Raw genomic sequence first — 19,093 nt, forward strand, 5'->3', positions numbered from 1 at the left:
TGAATTTAGAAGGAAAAAAAAAGAAAAAAAATAGCAATAAAAGATAACGTCACAAAGGTTAACAGATATTGGATTTATGGTTCATCTGTTCCATGCTCAGGGTAAGTAATAGACCTTGAAATCTAAAATAGATTTCAAATCCTTAAGGCAGAGATGCCAGGGTAAAGATCAAACGTTTTACAGAGAATACATTCAGGAAAGCACTAACTGATTCATAAAAATCTGCTCATCTTTCAATTCCAAAGGATAAATACAAGGTTAACTCAAACGTCCTCCATGATCCACAGGTTTTCCACAGTGAGCAGTGAGGTCTGACTGCAGGTCATAGGCATCCTCTACAGCCCACATTAAGGCAACCATCAGCTCTGAAAAGCACAGTCTGTCTGATAAAGAGTTCACCTAAATTATCTTCTGGGCGTTTTCAAAGCCACCAACAAATGCTGACTGGGTATGAAAACCTTGTTTGATTTAATTACCATTTGCTGTGATCTATGCAAGATGAAAGGGAAGGGAGGACACAGACCACTCAGCTAACCACTGTGGACACAGAACTCTGCAACGTGCTACAGGAGGATTAGGAATCCGACGATTTGGGGTAGTGAATGCAGACGTGAATATCAAACAACAATTTAAGTGCTAATAGCTTATATAGCCATAAGAATCAGAAATAATTTATATACACAATAAGCAAAAGCCTTCCTTTCTACCATAATGCCAATTGTAAACTATAACCAAGAGATCTCAATTATAATAGCAGTAATGCATATAGGAATAAACTTCAAAATGTGAGACAGAAATGCAGAAACAACCCAGTTTGGTGAAAGATGTCATCGTAGAGATGGTTAGTTCTCGAAGGGGAAAGTGCCAACATTATGAAGCAATGGCTTCTCCCTTCAGAAAACTACAAATTAAAGGCAATCAAATTCCTCTTCAGCCTGCCCTGCAGTTTTCACACACCCCACCCTTGTATACTCACCCATCCCCCCCATGGCTGGCTGTCTCCTACTCCTGGTGGAAAAAACATAGGAGGAAAAAGAAAGGAAAGGCTTGGAACCAATCTGAGAACAAAGATGCTGGCCCTGTCAAGCAACTGCTGAAATGAACAAGAACTTTCTCCTCAGTTATCAAAGTGAAGTACGGAGCAAAGGCAGAGAAACTGTAGGGGCAGACTACGTATCTGGGGCTGTGTGGTCACTACAGCTCAAGAGCAGCGAGCTAATACATGAACAAGGAGTGAGGCTGTTTGCCTCGGTGGTGGGTGGTGGAAATGTGCAACGGGTACAACAGAGGACTGTGCAGGACTCAGGTAACAGAGGGGAAGGGTAAGCCTAGTCTCTGTGTATAGACACATGCATTAATTAACACTATAAAAGAGCCTATTTGTTTTAGACAGGGTCTCTCTACAGAGTCCTGGCTGGCCTAGCAGACTGCAAACCAGACTTCTGCCTTGAACTCACAGAGATCCTCCTGCCTCTGCCTCTCAGGGGCTGTGACTAAAGAAGTACACCACTAAACAAGAGCATCTCTACTTATTAGAAAGAGGCTGTTTTTTCAGGAGGAACTAAGAACAATGAGCAAGCATTTGAAACCAACTGAAATCAGCTCCCACTTCAGCCATAGAAGGGGGGCATTCAGGGAAGAGACAGCGCTCCTCACTGGGCCCGGAGCCCTGCGTCTCATCGGTTTCATACACTCATTTTGCCCTCACCACTCTACCAGACTCCATGCATCAACTGCACTGTCTACTGAACTAACGGGGCAGGCCAGCTGCTGCAGCTGCTGCAAGCTAACTCCCTCAGAGAACACACATACTCATACACTCAAGGCCTTGAGGCCAAAAGAAGCCTTTATTTGCCTTAGAGAGGAACTTAAGAAATGACCCGCACACAAATCTTTACTGGAAGGCGGCAGGGGGAGGGGACTGGGACTCCGTGGAGATGGCTGGCTCTTTATCTGTCCCATTCTCTTCCTTTTCACTATCTCACATGGGGGTCAGAAGGTGGCTGTGGCCAACCTGGGAATACGTCACACTTCCCGTTAGCCCAAAGCCACTTCTCCCACTCTACCTCCCTGTGAGACTAAGACCGCATCCCACGTACAAGGTACTACCCTATCAAGTACACAAATTCTTTTAATATTAAAGAAAAAATGTAAACTGGCTGAACCTCTCTCAACCACGTTGAAGGGGAAAACGGGCAAGAGAACAAAATAAAGAACATGAAATAGGGAAGAGGGCAAGTTACCCATCTGCAGACAGAAGGCCTGACTGCTTAACTGATCAAGACAGGTAGGCAACATAGACCACTGACCAACATCAGAAGTCGTTAGAACTCATAAATTCAGTACTGTCCCAGGGACAGAACGACATGCAAAGACCAGAATCTTTGTCATACACTAAGAACATCCCTGTTCAGAAAGGAACTAAGAAAGTAGTACCACTTATGAAAGCTACAAAATCCAAAATACCTGCAAGGAAATCAACCATCTTTTACACTGAATACAAAATCCTGGTAAAACTAGACAGGCCACAAAACAGAAAAATGGCCCACACTCATGGACTAGAACACTGCCAAAACACCCACAGCACCCAAAGTGATCTCAATACAAAGAGATTACTATTAATATTGACATCCTTCATAGAAGTAGGAAAGAATTAAAAATCTGGCACTCACAAGACTGAACAATGAAAAACTCCTGAGCAAAAAGAAAAAAAAAAAATCTTGAGGTTCCAATACTTGGCTTTTAAAACACACTACAAAGCCTGTAGATGGTGGCACAGGCCTTTAATATCAGCACTTGGAGGCAGAGGCAGATGGATCTCTGAGTTCAAGGCCAGCCTGGTCTACAGAGTGAGTTTCAAGGCAGCCAGGGATACATAGAGAAACCTTGTCTTAAAAAAAACAAACCAAACAAACAAAAACACACTACAAAGCAACACTAATAATACTACAAAAAACAAAACCCAGCATGATACTGGAATTAAAAACAAGCCACAAAGACCAATGAAACAGAGTAAGGAATCCAAGAATAAATCTATATATCTACAGCCAGATTGTCAATAAATGCAACAAGAACATACATTACATAAAGTCTCATCACTAAATGATTTTTGGAAAATCATACAAAACAAGAAAATCAATCTCTCAGTCTCTCTCTGTCAAACACACACACACACACACTTAAAAAAAAAATTCAGGCCTATGCAACCAATCTCAGCACTCAGAAGACTGAGGCAGGTGAATCTCTGTGAGTTGGAGTCCAGCCTGGTTTACAAGGTGAATTCCAGGATTCTAGAGCTAGAGAATGAGACCATGCCTCAAAAACAAACAAAAAATAGGTAGGTAGGTAGATAGGTAGGTAGGCAGGTAGGTGGGTAGTTGATTGATAGATAATAGATAAATAGAATGAATTAAAAATCAATTCAAAATAGGTCAAAGACTTAAACACAAACCCAAAACTATACAACCACTGTGAAAATACAGGGATAGGTCTGGATAGAGATTATGGTTTGGACATGACTCCCCCAAAAATTAAACTGCAAAAGCAAAATTTGACAAATGGTAAATGAAAATCTTCTGTACAGCAAAGGAAACAGAGAAAGTGAGCGAGCCAGACCACAGAGCAGAAGAGAAAGAATATCTGAGTCTCTCTACTGCCTGGGAGTTCAGTAAGTCATGAACGATCTTAAACATGTCAACAGCAACAAAAAAAATCCCATTTAAAAATGGGCAGATAACCCACAGGGGCACTGGCTTAAGAGATTTCTTAAGAGATTAGACAAACGAGTAACACAGGAATGAACACAAAAACCCTTCAACATCAGTACCCAGGGCGGTGCTGTTCAGTCATAACGGGATATCACCTCTCACAGGTTAGCCGGTTAGAACAGTATTATCACAAGACAAAAAGAAACCACTGCACGGTTGTGAGAAGAGCTCTTACATGCGCATTCCATATCACTCACCGTTTGAAGTGTACGATGCAGCGGCTTCAGTATATTCAGGGAGTTATCTAACCATCACCACAATCAAATTCAGGCCATTTTTATCACATTCACTGCCAGTCCTTACTTGTCCCCTCCCCTTTACCTGGAGGTCACTGTGACTCTTCCTCCTGCCTCTACAGATCTGCTTCTTCTAAACGTTTTAAAACACAGAAGGGCCGAGGACAACACTTTCACAAACAGAATACTACGTGTATTATCTACACTTCCATCTCTGTCCCTACTCCAAAGTCCAAGGTTCAGGGTAGGGACTGCTCACCCTAACCCCAAACCTCCAAGGGCACAAACCTGGCACATGGCAGGTGTAGCTATGAAAGAGAGCTACATGCTCCAAAACCAGCCAACAGCCTCCGACACAAGACCTCCGGGAAGACAGTGCGGAAACCAGAGTGCACGCTAGGCTGGGGGTGGGGGACGGTGGTGAGCAAAATGTTCAAGATGTTGTGAGGAGAGGGCAGGGAAGGAGGGATGTGTGCGTGTGTGTGCGTGCGTGCATGCAGCTGAGGGTGAGGCTTGAACATGTTTAAAACACTGCTACCACCCAGACTTCAGGAGGCTGAGGCAGAAGGATCCCAAGAGCAAGGCCAACCTGGGCTATTTCAAAAAAACAAAAACAAAACAAAAACACTGATGGAGGACTAGACAAAAGGTGGGTCAGATCACAAGTCATTACAGACAAGAATTTGAGCTCAGAGATTCTCAGTATGTGAGATTTGAAAAGTACAGTATGTAATTTTTTTAACTACAGTAAAATAAAATCACTTAAAAATGACTTGGGACACAGTATTTTCCATAAAACGAAAGCTACACTTTTGAAAACTGAAAACAAAATGTTTTACGGGATCTCTAATCCCAACTTACAATTTCACATAAAAATTAATAAAATCACTGGCTGTATGAGATGGCACAGGTCTTGCATTTGTGTAACCAAACATTTTTACTATTAAGGCAAAATTATCAGAATACTGTGATGTTTTCCACACTGATTCTAGGTAGGAAACAGAGTCAGTTCCATACAGAAGTAGACATTTCTCCTAAATGGCTAATGGTGCCTACCTCACAAGGATGCTGCAAGATTGAAAATGCTGACATCCGCACCTAGGGCATGGGAAGTAACACCCAACAAGTCAGCCAGCAACAAGTCAGAGGCATCTTTTAAGCCTTCTCCCAAGCTTGCTATCCTACCTACTTAAGCAACACAAAAGTAGCTTATATGGCCACAGAAGCCAGGGTATGGAAATGTGGATTCTAATACACACACAGCAGCTCAACTCAGCCATCACCTGCTACTCCAACAACCTGGGCACCACCAACAAGACTAACCCAGTATCCTGCAGTGTGGGAACCAGGGTCAAAGCAGGGCAGGCATACCAGGCAAAGGAAAGGAAGGCAGCAGGGAGGAAAGTGTTAACTTCATTTGTCTGGTCACTATTTGCTACTAGAACAAAGAGCCAGCAGAAGAGAGCCAAGGAAGGAACAGTGAGAAGCAGGGCACTGTGTAATGCAGCATTTGCGTAGAGCACAAGATCCAAAATTACATGCATCCAAGCATCTGGCTGTGGGCAGTTTCCCCTCCCTCTCACAGAACCCAGAAGAAGCTGGGAGAAGAAACCCAAGAGGAGGCATGCCATCCAGAGCCCTGTCTCTGCCTGCCATAGCCACCTCAAAGGATCTGGTCACTTCAGGACGCATGGGCTGGCTGTGTTCCCAATGTGACAAGGTACAAAGGACTCCAGTTCCTTCTTCTCACCCTGCCTACCACTGAGAACAGAGTTTCACGGGGTCACTCAGAGACAAAATACCATTCGATCTTGATAACGTTGCAGGGCCCAGGTTTAGAGAAAAGAATGTCAGGTCTAGTATGCTCTAGTCCAGAGTCCCAACTCTGCTGTGCCCGGGTTGAGACAACTCATGTATCAGCAATCTAACTCATGGTGCCTCCGTGCCCCAGCTGTAGAGCCAGAATGACAGAACCCTCTCCACAAGCTCCTGGGGACAGCAGTGAGCAGTGAGTGAAAGCACACTGACAGAGTGCTGCCCGCACCCCACACCCTCACACCCCATACCAGCTCTACTTGATTAGACCTGGAACAGCTGCACAGAAAAAGAAGGGACAGCAAGGAGACGTATGTTTAAGGCCATTAATACAATATTCCCTGGACTGACTGACAATGTCGTCCCGTTTAATTGATCAGGATTAGAATGGCATCTGTGTTAAAAAGAAATACTTAACCATGCCCTAAGATATAAAAATAGGGCTGGAGGATTAACTTCATTATAAAAGGCACTGAGTGGCTCTAAGCCAAGTCTCGCTCTCTGGCCTTTCTGCAGTGGTGTTAGTTATCACCTGTATTTTCAAACTTGCAAGAGTATTTCCATATCTCTGACAACTTACACTGCTCCACCAGCAAATAAGAGAGTACAGAGTACTTTTGGGGCCACAGTTCTCCAGCAGGGTTAAATACCTGCTGTCACTTCAAATCACCTTGCCAAGAGGTGTACAGAAGAGCAAGCTGCAAGACCCCAGACACCCTATCAGCTACACTGTTCCAAGAGGAAGAGCCCCAGGCAAAGGAGGGAAGTACCAGTGGGCTCTGACCTGTCCACTCACAGGCCAGGACAATGTACCCTCTGAGGAAGGAGCAAGTGAAAAGCAAGAGTACAACTGAGACCCGTTTATTTGCAGCGGAGAGGACCCGACCCTGGAGCTTGACTGCCAAGGCACTGTGTAAAGAGCCTCAACCCCAGCGGCCTTGAGGTTCCTCTTCCTACACTCCAGCTTCCTGCCCTGTGATCTACTTGGGGAGGGAGTAGGGGACATGGTAATAAAGGACCTTCCCCCTCCCGCCCCCCTCCTGCTCCCTCTCTGCTCACACGTCTCACAGGTCCCTCTCCTCTGCATTTTACCTCCTCCTGCCCACGGCTTCCCCCACACACACCTAGCTGTCACATGTCTGCCTGGTCCGTCAGTCCTGTCCTCTCAAACCTGCTCCTGAACTCAGTTCTTTCTTTCCTCAGTGAAACACCAACAGCTAAGCCACAGCTAACTACTAACTCGTCTAGGTCGTCTAGCTGTGTGCCTCCTCGTGCCTCCACGCACCCTGACATCCATTAATCTGGCATCCATCCTTCAGCCTTCATCTGTGCACGGTCCTCTTTCCTCCACAATCTCTTGAACAGCAAGCTCCAGGTGACTTTGTCTGTTACACCAGTGTCTGGCAACAGTGGAATGACAGAGTGCTCAAGTAACAGAATGTCTCTTTTTCTCCACAGTTCCTATGATGCCACACCTACCAAGGAAGCCACCATTATAAATCAACAGCCAGAGAAGCACCTCAGGTGTCTCAGATCATGGGTTCCTTGGACCATGTCTCTCCCCGACTGTCCTCCCTGCATCCCCGTCTCCTGGCTGTTCCTCAGATCAGGCCTGCCCTGCACCTATGCACTGGTGTCCCTCCCATTAGGCCTTCTCTGACCACACGGATATCCAACTGCCCTTCCCCCCACACACATGCTTCCTCTGCTTGGTTTTTCTCTACAGAACTGATCACTACAAAACATATTTATTTATTATCTGGCTCTCAGGTGCAGCATAATGAAAACTTCCAGACAAATGAAGAACTGGGCCTTGCACACAGTAGGTACTCAATATTCAAACCTGGTAACTGACAGCCCCATGGCCAAAAGAGGCTAGTTTTTATACATGAAATCTCTGAGCACACAATGGTTGATGAACTCACTTACAATCTCACAGCTAATAAATGGCACAGGATGGTTGTGAATCCAGACATTCTGACTCCAGGATCTATTCCTACCAAGCACGCTCCTACTTCCCAAACTGCCACCAGAGCAGTGGAAGACACCGTCCCACTGCATCCATGGAGCAGACACTGGAGTGAGCGTGTCTTTGGGCCACAGAAACACTGCACCAGAAAACGTTTGGAGTCATCATTCTCTGTGGCAAAAGCACCAATCATGAGTTACAGGGTCCACGCACCATCGACAGTTTCCTTTAGATCAGTGTGTGATGTTGTAATATCCTCATGAAAAGAAAAACAACTAACCATTAACATGAAGAAGGCCATAAATACCTCCTAAGAGCCAAGTATCTGGGGTGGGGGTGGGGTGGGGGTGGGGGGGTGGGGTCCTCAGGGAAGCGCTGACTCACAGAGACAGGGACATAGAGAGGCTCTTAGGAGTGATGAGTGTGCTCTGTATCTGGTTTATTAGTTGTTCTGCAAGAGTATTTGTTTACCAGTCTATCCAACTAGACAGTTAAGTGGCTATAATTTTTTAACATGTAAATTATAACCTCAGTAAAGTTAACCAGGAAGGCTTTAAAACTATCAGACACTATTTCTGGCTAAACAAAATACTCCACCCAAGAAAATTCTACAGATAGATAGATTCTTAAATCAGTATTCTCAAATCAGAACATGCCCAGGGGCTCAGGGGCCGGCTTCTGAGCATCCCACCTCTGAAATGGCTTTCTCGGAGACAAAAGAGGCTATCTCTCCATGCGGCCAGGAGTCCACAGCTCCAGCTGAGAGCTAGCTTTCTAGCCTGCCTGTGGCTGAGTGTTTTGTTTTATACAAAAGACTAGGATGTGTTTTGTAGAGTGGAGTATGGTGAGGTGGGAGGGGTGCCTCAGCGGGCTCATGCCGAGGCATCCCTTCCCCCTGAGGGACCAGCCACACAATGTGTAGAACAGAGTTTATTTGGGTGTGGAAAGGGGAGTTGAGAAGGGAGTAGAGACAGAAAGAGAGAGAGAAGTGAGAGGGGTGAGTTGGCCAAGAATACATGGAGAGAGGAGGGGAGGAGGGAGGGGAGAAACGGAGAAAGGCAAGAAAGTCAGAGAGAAGAGAGAAGGGGCAGAGAGAGCGAGGAGGGGCCAAACAGCCCTTTTATGGCAAGCCAGGCCTACCTGGCTGTTGCCAGGTAACTGTTGGGCGGAGCCTAGAAAGCATGCCAACACTAAGTACCTGCAATGCTAGCTCCTGTCATCTACAAGTGACATTACAGAAATCCTTCAGTCAGGTTTTTGGTCACCCTGAATGGAGCCTACAGGCAGCTACACTAAAAAGGGGAAACACAGCTCTTCTCCACAAAAGCCAGGTGAACGGACAACTGAGGGACTAGGTCTGAGTTGTCAGCATTGGAAACCAACTGTGGCGAGTTTAAACAAAAAAGTGTTGGCTTGGTTTGTTTTTTTGTTTTAAATATTAAAATGAGAAAACCAGGCCTGTTGACCATACAACAGAAAGAATCCCCATGGGCACATGGCAAGATTCCCCACAGATAGAACTAAGACTGGACCAACTCCAGCTCCAAAACCAACAGAGCAGATGTGGCTGAGCACCCACCACAGGGGTTCTCCACAGGCTACAACCTTCTTCGCTTTGCTCACCTCCACCTTCAGGAGGTATGGGAAGTGAGGAGTGCTTCTGAGCAGCAACCTGCTCAGGAAGAGATCCCCCATACCAGATGGCACTGTTGGGATGACTCTGCAAGCCCTACTGATACAGGCAGTGGTAAACAAAGGTTTGCTAAACACTAATTAGAAAAGGAAATCCTCAAAGAACTACCAAGAACTACCAAAAAACAAAACAAAACAAAAAACAGAAAAAAAAAAAAAACCCTCCATCCCACACAGAGGGGTGGTGCTGCCTGGAGGTAGGCGTCTTTTTCCTATCATTTAGTGTTGTTATTCTTTACAGTCAAGAGTTTCAAAAACAGCAGCCTGCCTTCCTCGTTTAATATTTTCTAATTAAAAGAAAAGCAACTCAAACCTCAGGTAGCAGGCATTCTCTCCAGAACCACTGACATTCCAGAAAGAAAAAATAAGTAGTCCTGGCTCTAAAACTCTCATGCGACACTTACTAAAGCATGACATTCTATTTAAAATGCATTTCAGTGGTTTTCTCCCTAAGATACACTTTCTAAAGTATGTTCTTAAAATAATAATTCTCAAGAGGTACTTCTGACCTGAATTTCACAGTAAGAATAAGCTGTAGGAAGCAATCAACACCAATTCGGGCTCCCAACCAGCATCCTAGCCTGTGTCAACGTTAGCTCTAACTTACACAGTGTTCAGCATAGTAAGTGAAAACCCACTAGCAATCTCATTGTACTGTTTTCTGGGTTTGTGTGCATTTCGTATTTTACCTGCATGGATGTCTATGCACGTGTATGACCGATGCCCTCAGAAGCCAAAGAGGGTATCAGATTCCCTGGAACTGGAGTTACGGACTATGGTTAGCCATCGTGTAGATGCTGGGAACCCAACCTAGGTTCTCTGCCAGAGCTGCCAGTGCTCTTAACCACCAAGGCCTCTCCCCAGCTCCTCTCTCACTGCACTGCTAACTGAAGAAATAAAGCCTCAGGACCAGGATATGGCCATAAGTCAGAAAAAGAAAAATTAAATGCTGCCATCCCATCTCCAAACCGACCTAGTGACAGATCTAACCTTCCATCCCAAGCTGACTTTTCCTAGTCCCATGCACACACCTTGCAGCATTTAACCTCTCTATACCAAACATACTGTTTACGTACCGCTACTACGTTACGGTTTGAATAAGCAATGTTCCCAAAAGGTTCACATCGTGAATGATGGATGCCCAGCTAGTGCTGGTACCTGGAGGCTGCAAAAACTATAGAACCTCTGGGGCAAGAAGGTCACTGGCAACAGGTCTTGGGGAGATGATATTGTCCTATGCTCTGAGGACAGGGAGGGATGAGAGAGCCTTCCAAGGAGAGAAGCCAGGCCCCAATGACGGAAGTCGCCCTATATCACCAGGTTCTTGTTCTGAGGAAGCCTGGAAGCCCTCAAGGTTTTGAGTAGGGAAGGAAATGCTAAAAGCAAAGATCATTCAACTACTGAGAGACCAATGTAGCACAGGCTAGGCCTCACACAGAATCACTGGTTATCATAAAAAAGACTACCTCATACCCAAAATGGTGGTAATGAGTCAGGCAGAGGGGACAATTGTAGGGGACAAGAAAAGATGCAGCCTGTGATGGTTTATCTTGTCAACTTGCCTGGATTTGGAATCATGAAAAAGACACACTGTGGGTCTCTATGAGGGCACTTTTCAGGGGGGTTTAACAGAGGAAGGAAGGCACACCATGAGTGTGGGCAGCCCCTTCCCATAGGCTAACTACAAAAAAGAAAGCAGCAGAGGGCCAGTGTCTTCTTCCTACTGACACAATGTAACGCTGCCTCCCACTCTTGCCCCTTGCTCCCAGAGTGCATCCTCTCTGCTCTGCCAGAATACATCCTCAAATTGTAAGCCAGAATAAACCCTTTCTTCTTCAAGTTGCTATGGTCAGCTATTTGGTCACAGCAACAAGATAAGGAGTATTGCATACACAGCCTCTCCCTTCCACTAGCAAACAGGAAAGATGGGGAGCATCTAAGGTTCCAAGAAGGGTGACAAAATCACTGCGGCGGCTTCATTCACCAAAGGAACTAAATCAACTAACTAGTTTTGCTTTTCTATTCCCTTGACTAACTACAAAGCTAGGGCCACATACACAAACTATTTCTGACACACTGAAGTACCTTGGTACAACCTCTAAATGTCCCTGGGAATGAACACTTACCAAAGTCACCAGGCTATAAAGTACCTGGTACTTAACTGACAGACTGCATTTTGCTGCTATGTCAGCTAAATTACTGGCTATTAATTATTAGCTACAATTATAAGGATGACCATGATGATGATTAAGATGTGAATACTGCAAACATCAAAACAGGAAGAAGGAAGGAAGTTACCAGGGGAGGAATATCATCAAGCATCTAGCAGGGGCCTTCTGTGAGCCAAGAATGGAGAAAGAAGAAAGTCACTGTACACAGATCCCCAATATGAAGAGAGGCTTTCATCTTTGGCAGTTATAGATGGTTATTCTCAGTTGTCAACTTGACTACATCTGGAATTAACTAAAACCCAAAATGGAGTGGCATGCCTGGGAGTGATTTTTGCTTAGTGTGAAGTGGAAAGATTCACTTCTAATCTGGACCTTTGAGGTGGAAAGCCACACCTCTAATCTAGGCCACGCCTTCTGCTGGAAGCCTACCTTTAAGGACATAGAAGAAGGACGCTTTTGTTCTCTGCCCACTTGCTCTTGCCTCACTACCAAGTCCATCCTTCACTGGCCTACTTCTTCCTCAGGATTCCAGTGTATAGCAGCTGAAGCATCCAGCCTGGTGGACTGACAATTACTGGATTCTTGGACCTTCCATACACAGACAGCCATTGTTGGATTAGCTGGACAACAGTCTGCAAGTCATTCTAATAAAATCATGTATGTATGTATGTATGTATACATATATATATACACACACATAGGTACATATTTAGAATTTATATGTATATATACATACACTCACATACACACACATATAGACAGATTAATTCTGTAAGTTGATACTTAGAGAACCTTAATACAACTACCCCCTCTTCCCCGCCAAAATCCTTCCAATACAGAGTCAAAAATCTTCAACAAAACTTTAATGTATAGCTGTTTAAATGTATAGCTAAATCCACAAGAAAATATAAGACCTAGCCAAGAGCCAAAACTCAAAGGTCGAAAACACTAGAGTACAGACTGATAGCACCTAGGGCTTTGGGGCTTACAGACTAGCTGGAGGATTGTGTGAGAAAGTGCACTTGTCCCTAAGAATGTGGTGAGAATGAATGAAAATAGAAGAAATGCAGACTAACGTTTTCTTTAGATCTTGAAGTTATAGAGTTCATGCAATTTTTTTGCCCTTATCATTTGGCAAGAGCAAATCCTAGATTAAATACTTTCCTGAAAAATGTCCATAATATATACAAGACGGTTCTTAGAGATTTTAATGCAGGTATCAGTCAAAGCAGGATAGATATAAATTGTTTCCCTAAAACATCATTATATTCTAACAAGTTTCTCAGATCTTATTTCAAAAGCCATCCTGTAAGGTCTAGAGAGACGGCTCAGCACTCAAGAGTACTCACTGCTCTTGCAGAGGATCTGAGTTTCAGTCCCAGCACTCAGCTGAGTAGCTCACAACCGCCTGTAACTGCAGTTCTAGGGGATCCCAAGCCTTCATCTGATCTCCACGGCATCTATACGCATGTGCACATACTCACATATATCATACTTAAAATAGTAAAAATAAATTTTTTAAAAAACATTGTCTGATACATATACAAATTCAGTACTGTCTTAACTGTGTCAAGTGGTTTCCAGATCTTAAAACTCATCTCATCCTCAAGATGTTTACCACTGGGTTATTAAGACACCTATCTGATAACCATTACAATTATAGATGTTTCATAGTATCCGATACGCCACACAAAAATAAATCTTATAGCCCCCTACATTTGATTTGGGAGTGATCACTAAGGAGAATTGGCAAAGGATGTGGTGGCTGGAAGTCCACAAACTCAGGAAGACCTGTAATAGGGAAGGACTTTACATTCCAGCATACAAAGGGCAAACAGCAGTCTCATTTGCTTTACTTACATAAAAGTCAAGACATCACAGTTCCCCTTTGCTCACCTTTAGGATTTCATTTCAGGTTGTGGCATGAGACTAATTCAACCCTAAGTTCCACTAAGCTGCCATTCTTGATTCGCTTCCGAAAAAAATCCCGTAATTCTTGGGCAAACCAAGTAGCCCAAGAAATACCAGTGCTGTTATCTGTATTTTCTTCACGAGGGATATCTGTGCCTCTACTTAGTTTCCATACTTATATAAGGCTGTATACTTCACCCTAGACTTCCATACACTGAATAAACTCTAAATGTTCCATGATAAACGTTGTTTTAAAATCAATGTGTGCAGGATGGTTCAAGACTAAGCATTCACTCCGCAAGGCTACCAGATGCAGGGGAAAACTAACTCGAAGAAAGGCCAGGGCTTGGCCCGGGCTCTTCCTCTGCGGTGAACACTGTCCCAAGGAACCCAGGCATCTCCTGGGAGAGAACGCATTGGGTCTCCGCGGCATAAAGCACGAGTTAGTCAATCAGGGAGGTTCCAAGGGGCGCGCTGCATTCTGGGACTCGTTTCCACAGTTACCCACGTGCACCCAATCCAACTGTGGCCCAGGGTGGCTGGGACTACAAGTCCCAGAATTCCGCGAGCCTGCCTTTCCCTTTACACCGGCTCGGAGAGCCAGACCCTAAAGAAAAACCCTAAAGCACCCTCCCGGTGCTTCGGGCGGAGGTAGCTTCTCGAAAGCGCGTTGCTATGCCTTCAAAGCGGCGCTCTGTACAGGGTAACAGGTCCTGACGCATCAGCCCCTACAGCTGATGGTCAGAAATTAGGGAACTGCGTCACACACTGCCAAACCTACGGACCGACGGGGACCCCGACACCCTCTTATGCTAATTCCTCCACCCCGCCTCCAGGACCCCTGCGGGTCAGGTCAGCTCGCAGATAGCGGCCTCCCGGTGCTGTAACCCCAGCCCGTGCTGACCTCGCTCCCACGCTGCTCGCCAAACGCGGCGGCCACTGCCAGCCTCGGGACACCTCCCGGGTACCCGGCCCCGCCCCCTCTCCTCAGTGCACCCCGAGGCTCAGGGTGGTCCTCTCTTAGACTCGACCCGGCCTCTCCAGGGAAGAAGCGCCTCCCCCAATGCACAGTCCAACGCTCCCCACCCCGCCCCGAGAGCACCGAACCCGAGGCTGACAGCCCTCCCAGTCCCCGCTCCTCCCCACCTACTCTTCCTCCTAACTCACTCCGAGCACCCTCCCCGACCCCGTTCTCAGCCCCCAAACTGCACCGCAGTCCTGTCCGCCATCCACTCCTCCAGGGACACCCCCACCCCGTCCCAACACCTGCCCCCCCACCCAGCCCTCTCGCCACTCCCGGCCGCCGTCCCGCACACCAGACTCCACAACTCTCCCATCCCACCGCGGTGTCTCCCACTCCGTGCCCCCCCCACCGTTACATCAGCCCCCCCAGCCCCTCACCAGCCCCGCCGCTGCCCCATCTCCCCACCCATTGTTCCCGCCCCTGCCCCCAGCCCTCCTTCTCATTGTCCCCGCCCCCGCTCCCCTCGCACTCCCCCGCCTTCCCCGGTAGACCGCACCGCTCGGGCCCCGCAAGCCTCACCCCGTATTCGGACCGTAGGCCCTCTCCCTGCCCGCTCGTACCACCCCCGACCCCAGCTGCCTGCTCCCGCCGCCGTCTCCACCTCCGTGCACCACCGACTCTCGGCCCCCGGCCTTCGGAATATGTCCCCCCTCCCCCCACCGCGGAAAGACAGCCAGTCCCCACCCCCTCCCCGCCGCCCCTGCCCCCGCCCCAGCCGCCCGCAGCGTCACGGCCCTCGGACTCCAGGAGGGGATCAGCCCGCTCCCGGGCCAGGAACTCCAGCGCGGTCGGAACTGGACAAGTGGAGAAGGGAGCGCGGGAGCGGACAGGATGTGCAGGCCCGCGCCGGCCCGCCGGCTCTGTGCTACTCACTGACAGCTGCAGCATCCGAGTGCATTTTCGGGCAGCTCACACCCGCCTGCCGCCCGGGCTCCCGCGCTCCACTCGCGGTCCCCCTACCGACTCCCTAAACCTTAGCTCGCAACAGAAGACCGGCGGCTTCTACTCTGGCCCGCCCATCCCGCCCTTCTCATTGGCTAGACCCCAACCGGAGGACCGCCCCTCTTCGGCTCTCATTTGACCGAAGGAGTGCTGGTTGAGCCGCCTGCAGCTGGCACGGAGGCCCCGCCCCCTAGGCTGCAACGTGATTGGTCCCGGCGCCTCGCCTCCGGCCGCCCCTGGTAGAGGCCACTATTCGGAGCCGCAGGTTGGACCCAACGGCTGTCAGTCATTCAAGGGTCCGAAAGCGCGTGGAGGGGCGAGACAGGGGAATGGGTCCACCTTGACCCTGAAGCTCCGCCCTGTAGCGGGCGGATCCTGGAGCGGGAGACCAACCGAGAGACCAACCAAGAACCTGGGTTAAGCATCCGAAACAAAGCAGGCGAAGGGACCTGGAGCCAAGCTCGGGGCCACGGGGACCGGTGTTCCCTGGAAGCCTGTCGGCCTGATCCTGCTACTGCCCGCGCCCGGGTCCCGCCGGTTCTCATCAATCGTTTCGCACCGCGGGAAATTAGAAGAAAAAAAAATTCTCCGCTTTCCTCCCTTTTATGCCACAACCTTTCTATGCCCAACTTTGAAAATGCGCCTCTTTTTCAGAGTCAATTATTCAGAGTCATGCGTTACTTGCGCTAAAGGTTTCGAATGCTGCAGGCATTGTCCGTCAGACACCTCTGCGGCCCCCTAGACAGCGAGAGAGAAACGCAGTGCCCACATTAGGCTCTGGGGTCAGCCTGACACCAGGACAAGCCAGGTCCCCTGGCTATAAGTCTAAGAAACATAAGTCGAATCTGGCCAAACCGCTGTTTAGCAGAGGGAAGCGTTAATGGGGTTGTGATTGTCAGTGTCCTAAATCAAAATACTGCTTTTTCTTGTTGTTGTTGTTGTTTGTTTGTTTGTTTGTTTGCGTTTTTCAATACTTGAAAACCAGTTTCCATAATCACTATGGTAATGTAAGAACGCTATAAAGAGATGTTCAAGGAGGGGAGCCACGCCCCCACCGCAAACTCACACTCCACTTCCGAACCTCCAACAGCCCTTGCCCCAACCACAACCTAGACAGCCTGTAGACCGCCACAGACATTGGATATAACCAAAGATAACAAAGGGGTCCAGCGTTAGGATTTGGAATTCTACAGTCCAGGCTCTTGAGTTGCAGAGTTCTGAAATCTGGACGGATGTTATAAGAGCAAAAGAGCTGACAGACCTTGTCATCTACGTCACTGTGTTACTGTGATACATTCCATCTCATCATCTTCTATTTCTCTGTAATTACACTGAATCCCAATATGCTATCTCTCATATTTGTCATTCAAATGCATATAATTCACTTCGTCAAATTGCAGAATATCAGAATTGCACCTGAAGACAAGAATCATTCATAGAGCATTCTTTTGGATCTCCTTGACAGAGTCTTAGCTAAGCCTCACAGACAAGGAAGGAACTTGTGAACTCCTAGGTAGGTAGCTTCTGTAATTTTTATTTTAAGGGTGCTTATTCTGGGCAAAGTCTTCTTGTGTTCAAGATTCTGTTCTGGATTTCAGACTGATCTAGCAAGAACTACAATTCATTCATGTTTCTGAGATTTCTTTTTATGTATAATATTTGTATGTGTTTGAGTTTTGTTTCCCATATTGTTTTGCACAGAAAAGGGCTTGCTTCTTGGTACTTCTAAATTAAAATAAACCTGTGATTTATATCAGCTATTAATTTGCTATATTGATTTATCTGCAGCAAACTTTATCATTGTGAGAGTATTAAATCTAAAGGACCTGCCAGTTTACCTTCTCCCTGGCTCTCAGAACTTCCTTGACACATAGTATCCAGAAAAAAATACAAACAAAATTCTAACCTTTGCTGTTTCTCAGTACGGTCAGTCTGATAATTCTCAAGTAAAATACAGATTTACCCAGATCAGGGTAGTAGGTAGTAAGTAGGTTCCAAATAGTGGCCTCCACCAGGGGTCAGGGCCAATCATGGTCAGCTAGAGCCTGAGAATTGAGGGGAAATACTCTTTCTTAGTCAGCCGAGCCTCACTATTTCACAAGTCTCATGACTAATAAAACAACTAAATGATGCTCTGTGGCTATCACCCAGACATTTCAACTTTCCATAAGATTATAAATCTTCATGGTCAGGGAACTTGTTACAGTTATATTTTCTGTCTTCCAGCACTGAGCACAGTGGCTTCCAATAGTGGACACTGATTCACTGTTCCTAAGAGTGAAGTGGATGACGACTATTATATCTGAAAGGAACCTCAAAGATTCCAAATCCAACTTCCTCATTATAAGAATATGAGACCTTGAAGTTCAAAGGAATTAAGCATCTAATCCAAGTTATCGGGCTACACAGAACAAAGCAGTATTTAAAAACTCGAGTTTCCAGCGTCTTTGTCTGCAACTCTCCATCACTACGCTGGTCTAAGGAGAAAATCTCGGATTCCTGAGACAGTACTCTCCCCAACTCCTTAAAAGTTCTACCACGCTAATACAAATTCTCTTCTTCGTATTTGGAATACATCCTTTTCAAGGAATCATTCAATAAATAATGTTATTTCAATTTTTTCTCATTCAATAACTTTCCCAAATAGCAAGGCTCCCTGTAGAGATGTCGACCGGGGGCGGGAGGGAGTAGAGAATGTTTTGAGACTGGGGGGTGGGCAGATTTGAGAGTATAGTCCATCATTTCATTGTACTTGGTTATGATTTAAAACATTATGTAACAATATGAACAAGTTACAACGTGTATTCGTCAGGGTTCTCTAGAGTCACAGAACTTAGGAATATCTCTATATATTAAAGAAAAATTATTGGTATGACTTACAGTCTGCAGTCCAACTAACCCAACAATGGGCAGCTGTGAATAGAAAGCACAAGACTCGAGTAGTTATTCGGTCCCACAAGGCTAGGTGTTTCAGCTGGTCTTCTGGATAAGCTGGAATCCTGAAGAAGTAGGTTCCAACAGATGTGCTGGCAAATAAGTGCAAGCAGGCAGAGAAAAGGAAGCCTTCCTTCTTCCATTATCCTTCTGTAGGCCTCCAGCAGAAAGTATGGCCCAGAAGGTCTGTACCACCACACCTGGACCTAAGCTGTTCTTTACTTAGGACTTGTTCTGTCTCGGGCTGGCTTTGAACTCAGAAATCTTTTTGCCTCTGTCTCCTGGGATTAAAGGCATGTACTACCTTGTCTAGGCCTAAGCTTTTCTTGGTCACTATGCCTCAAGATCTGGACCAAAAGTCTGTGGCTTCCAGCCTCAAGATCTAGATCACAGGAGTACCCTCCATTTCTGGATTATAGTTTATTCCAGATATAGTCGAATTGACAACCAGAAATAGCCATCACTTTTTCCTGTGTACACTAGGCTTGGGATAATGAACTGAAAATGAACTTCAGAGAGAGTATGTGAAACTCCTTGAGTTATCAAAAGTCGGGCTAAGTAGGTATTCAGGATATGGAAATGAAAGTGAATAAAAATTTAAATGTATTCATAGAAGAAGAATAGTTAATTTC

General features: G+C 46.4%; 1 protein-coding gene across 4 annotated transcripts in view; it reads right to left on the reverse strand.

Moving 5' to 3' along the window:
- Dcun1d4 (defective in cullin neddylation 1 domain containing 4) overlaps positions 1-15,567 on the reverse strand; it is a 68,917-nt gene extending 53,350 nt beyond the window's left edge. Inside the window, exon 1 of one of the 4 annotated variants that reach the window (XM_028780801.1) lies at positions 15,459-15,567. In XM_028780801.1, the coding sequence (XP_028636634.1) occupies positions 15,459-15,483 (25 nt within the window). In that variant the 5' untranslated portion in view covers positions 15,484-15,567. Of the gene's footprint in view, positions 1-3,964; positions 3,982-12,079; positions 12,147-15,458 lie in introns of those variants that run through there. The other 3 variants (XM_028780803.1, XM_028780806.1, XM_028780807.1) reach the window with 3 other exon arrangements.
- Between the last annotated feature and the right edge of the window lie 3,526 nt (positions 15,568-19,093).

This window comes from Grammomys surdaster, unplaced genomic scaffold, assembly GCF_004785775.1.
Source record: "Grammomys surdaster isolate TR1022 unplaced genomic scaffold, NIH_TR_1.0 372, whole genome shotgun sequence".
Lineage (NCBI taxonomy): Eukaryota > Metazoa > Chordata > Mammalia > Rodentia > Muridae > Grammomys > Grammomys surdaster.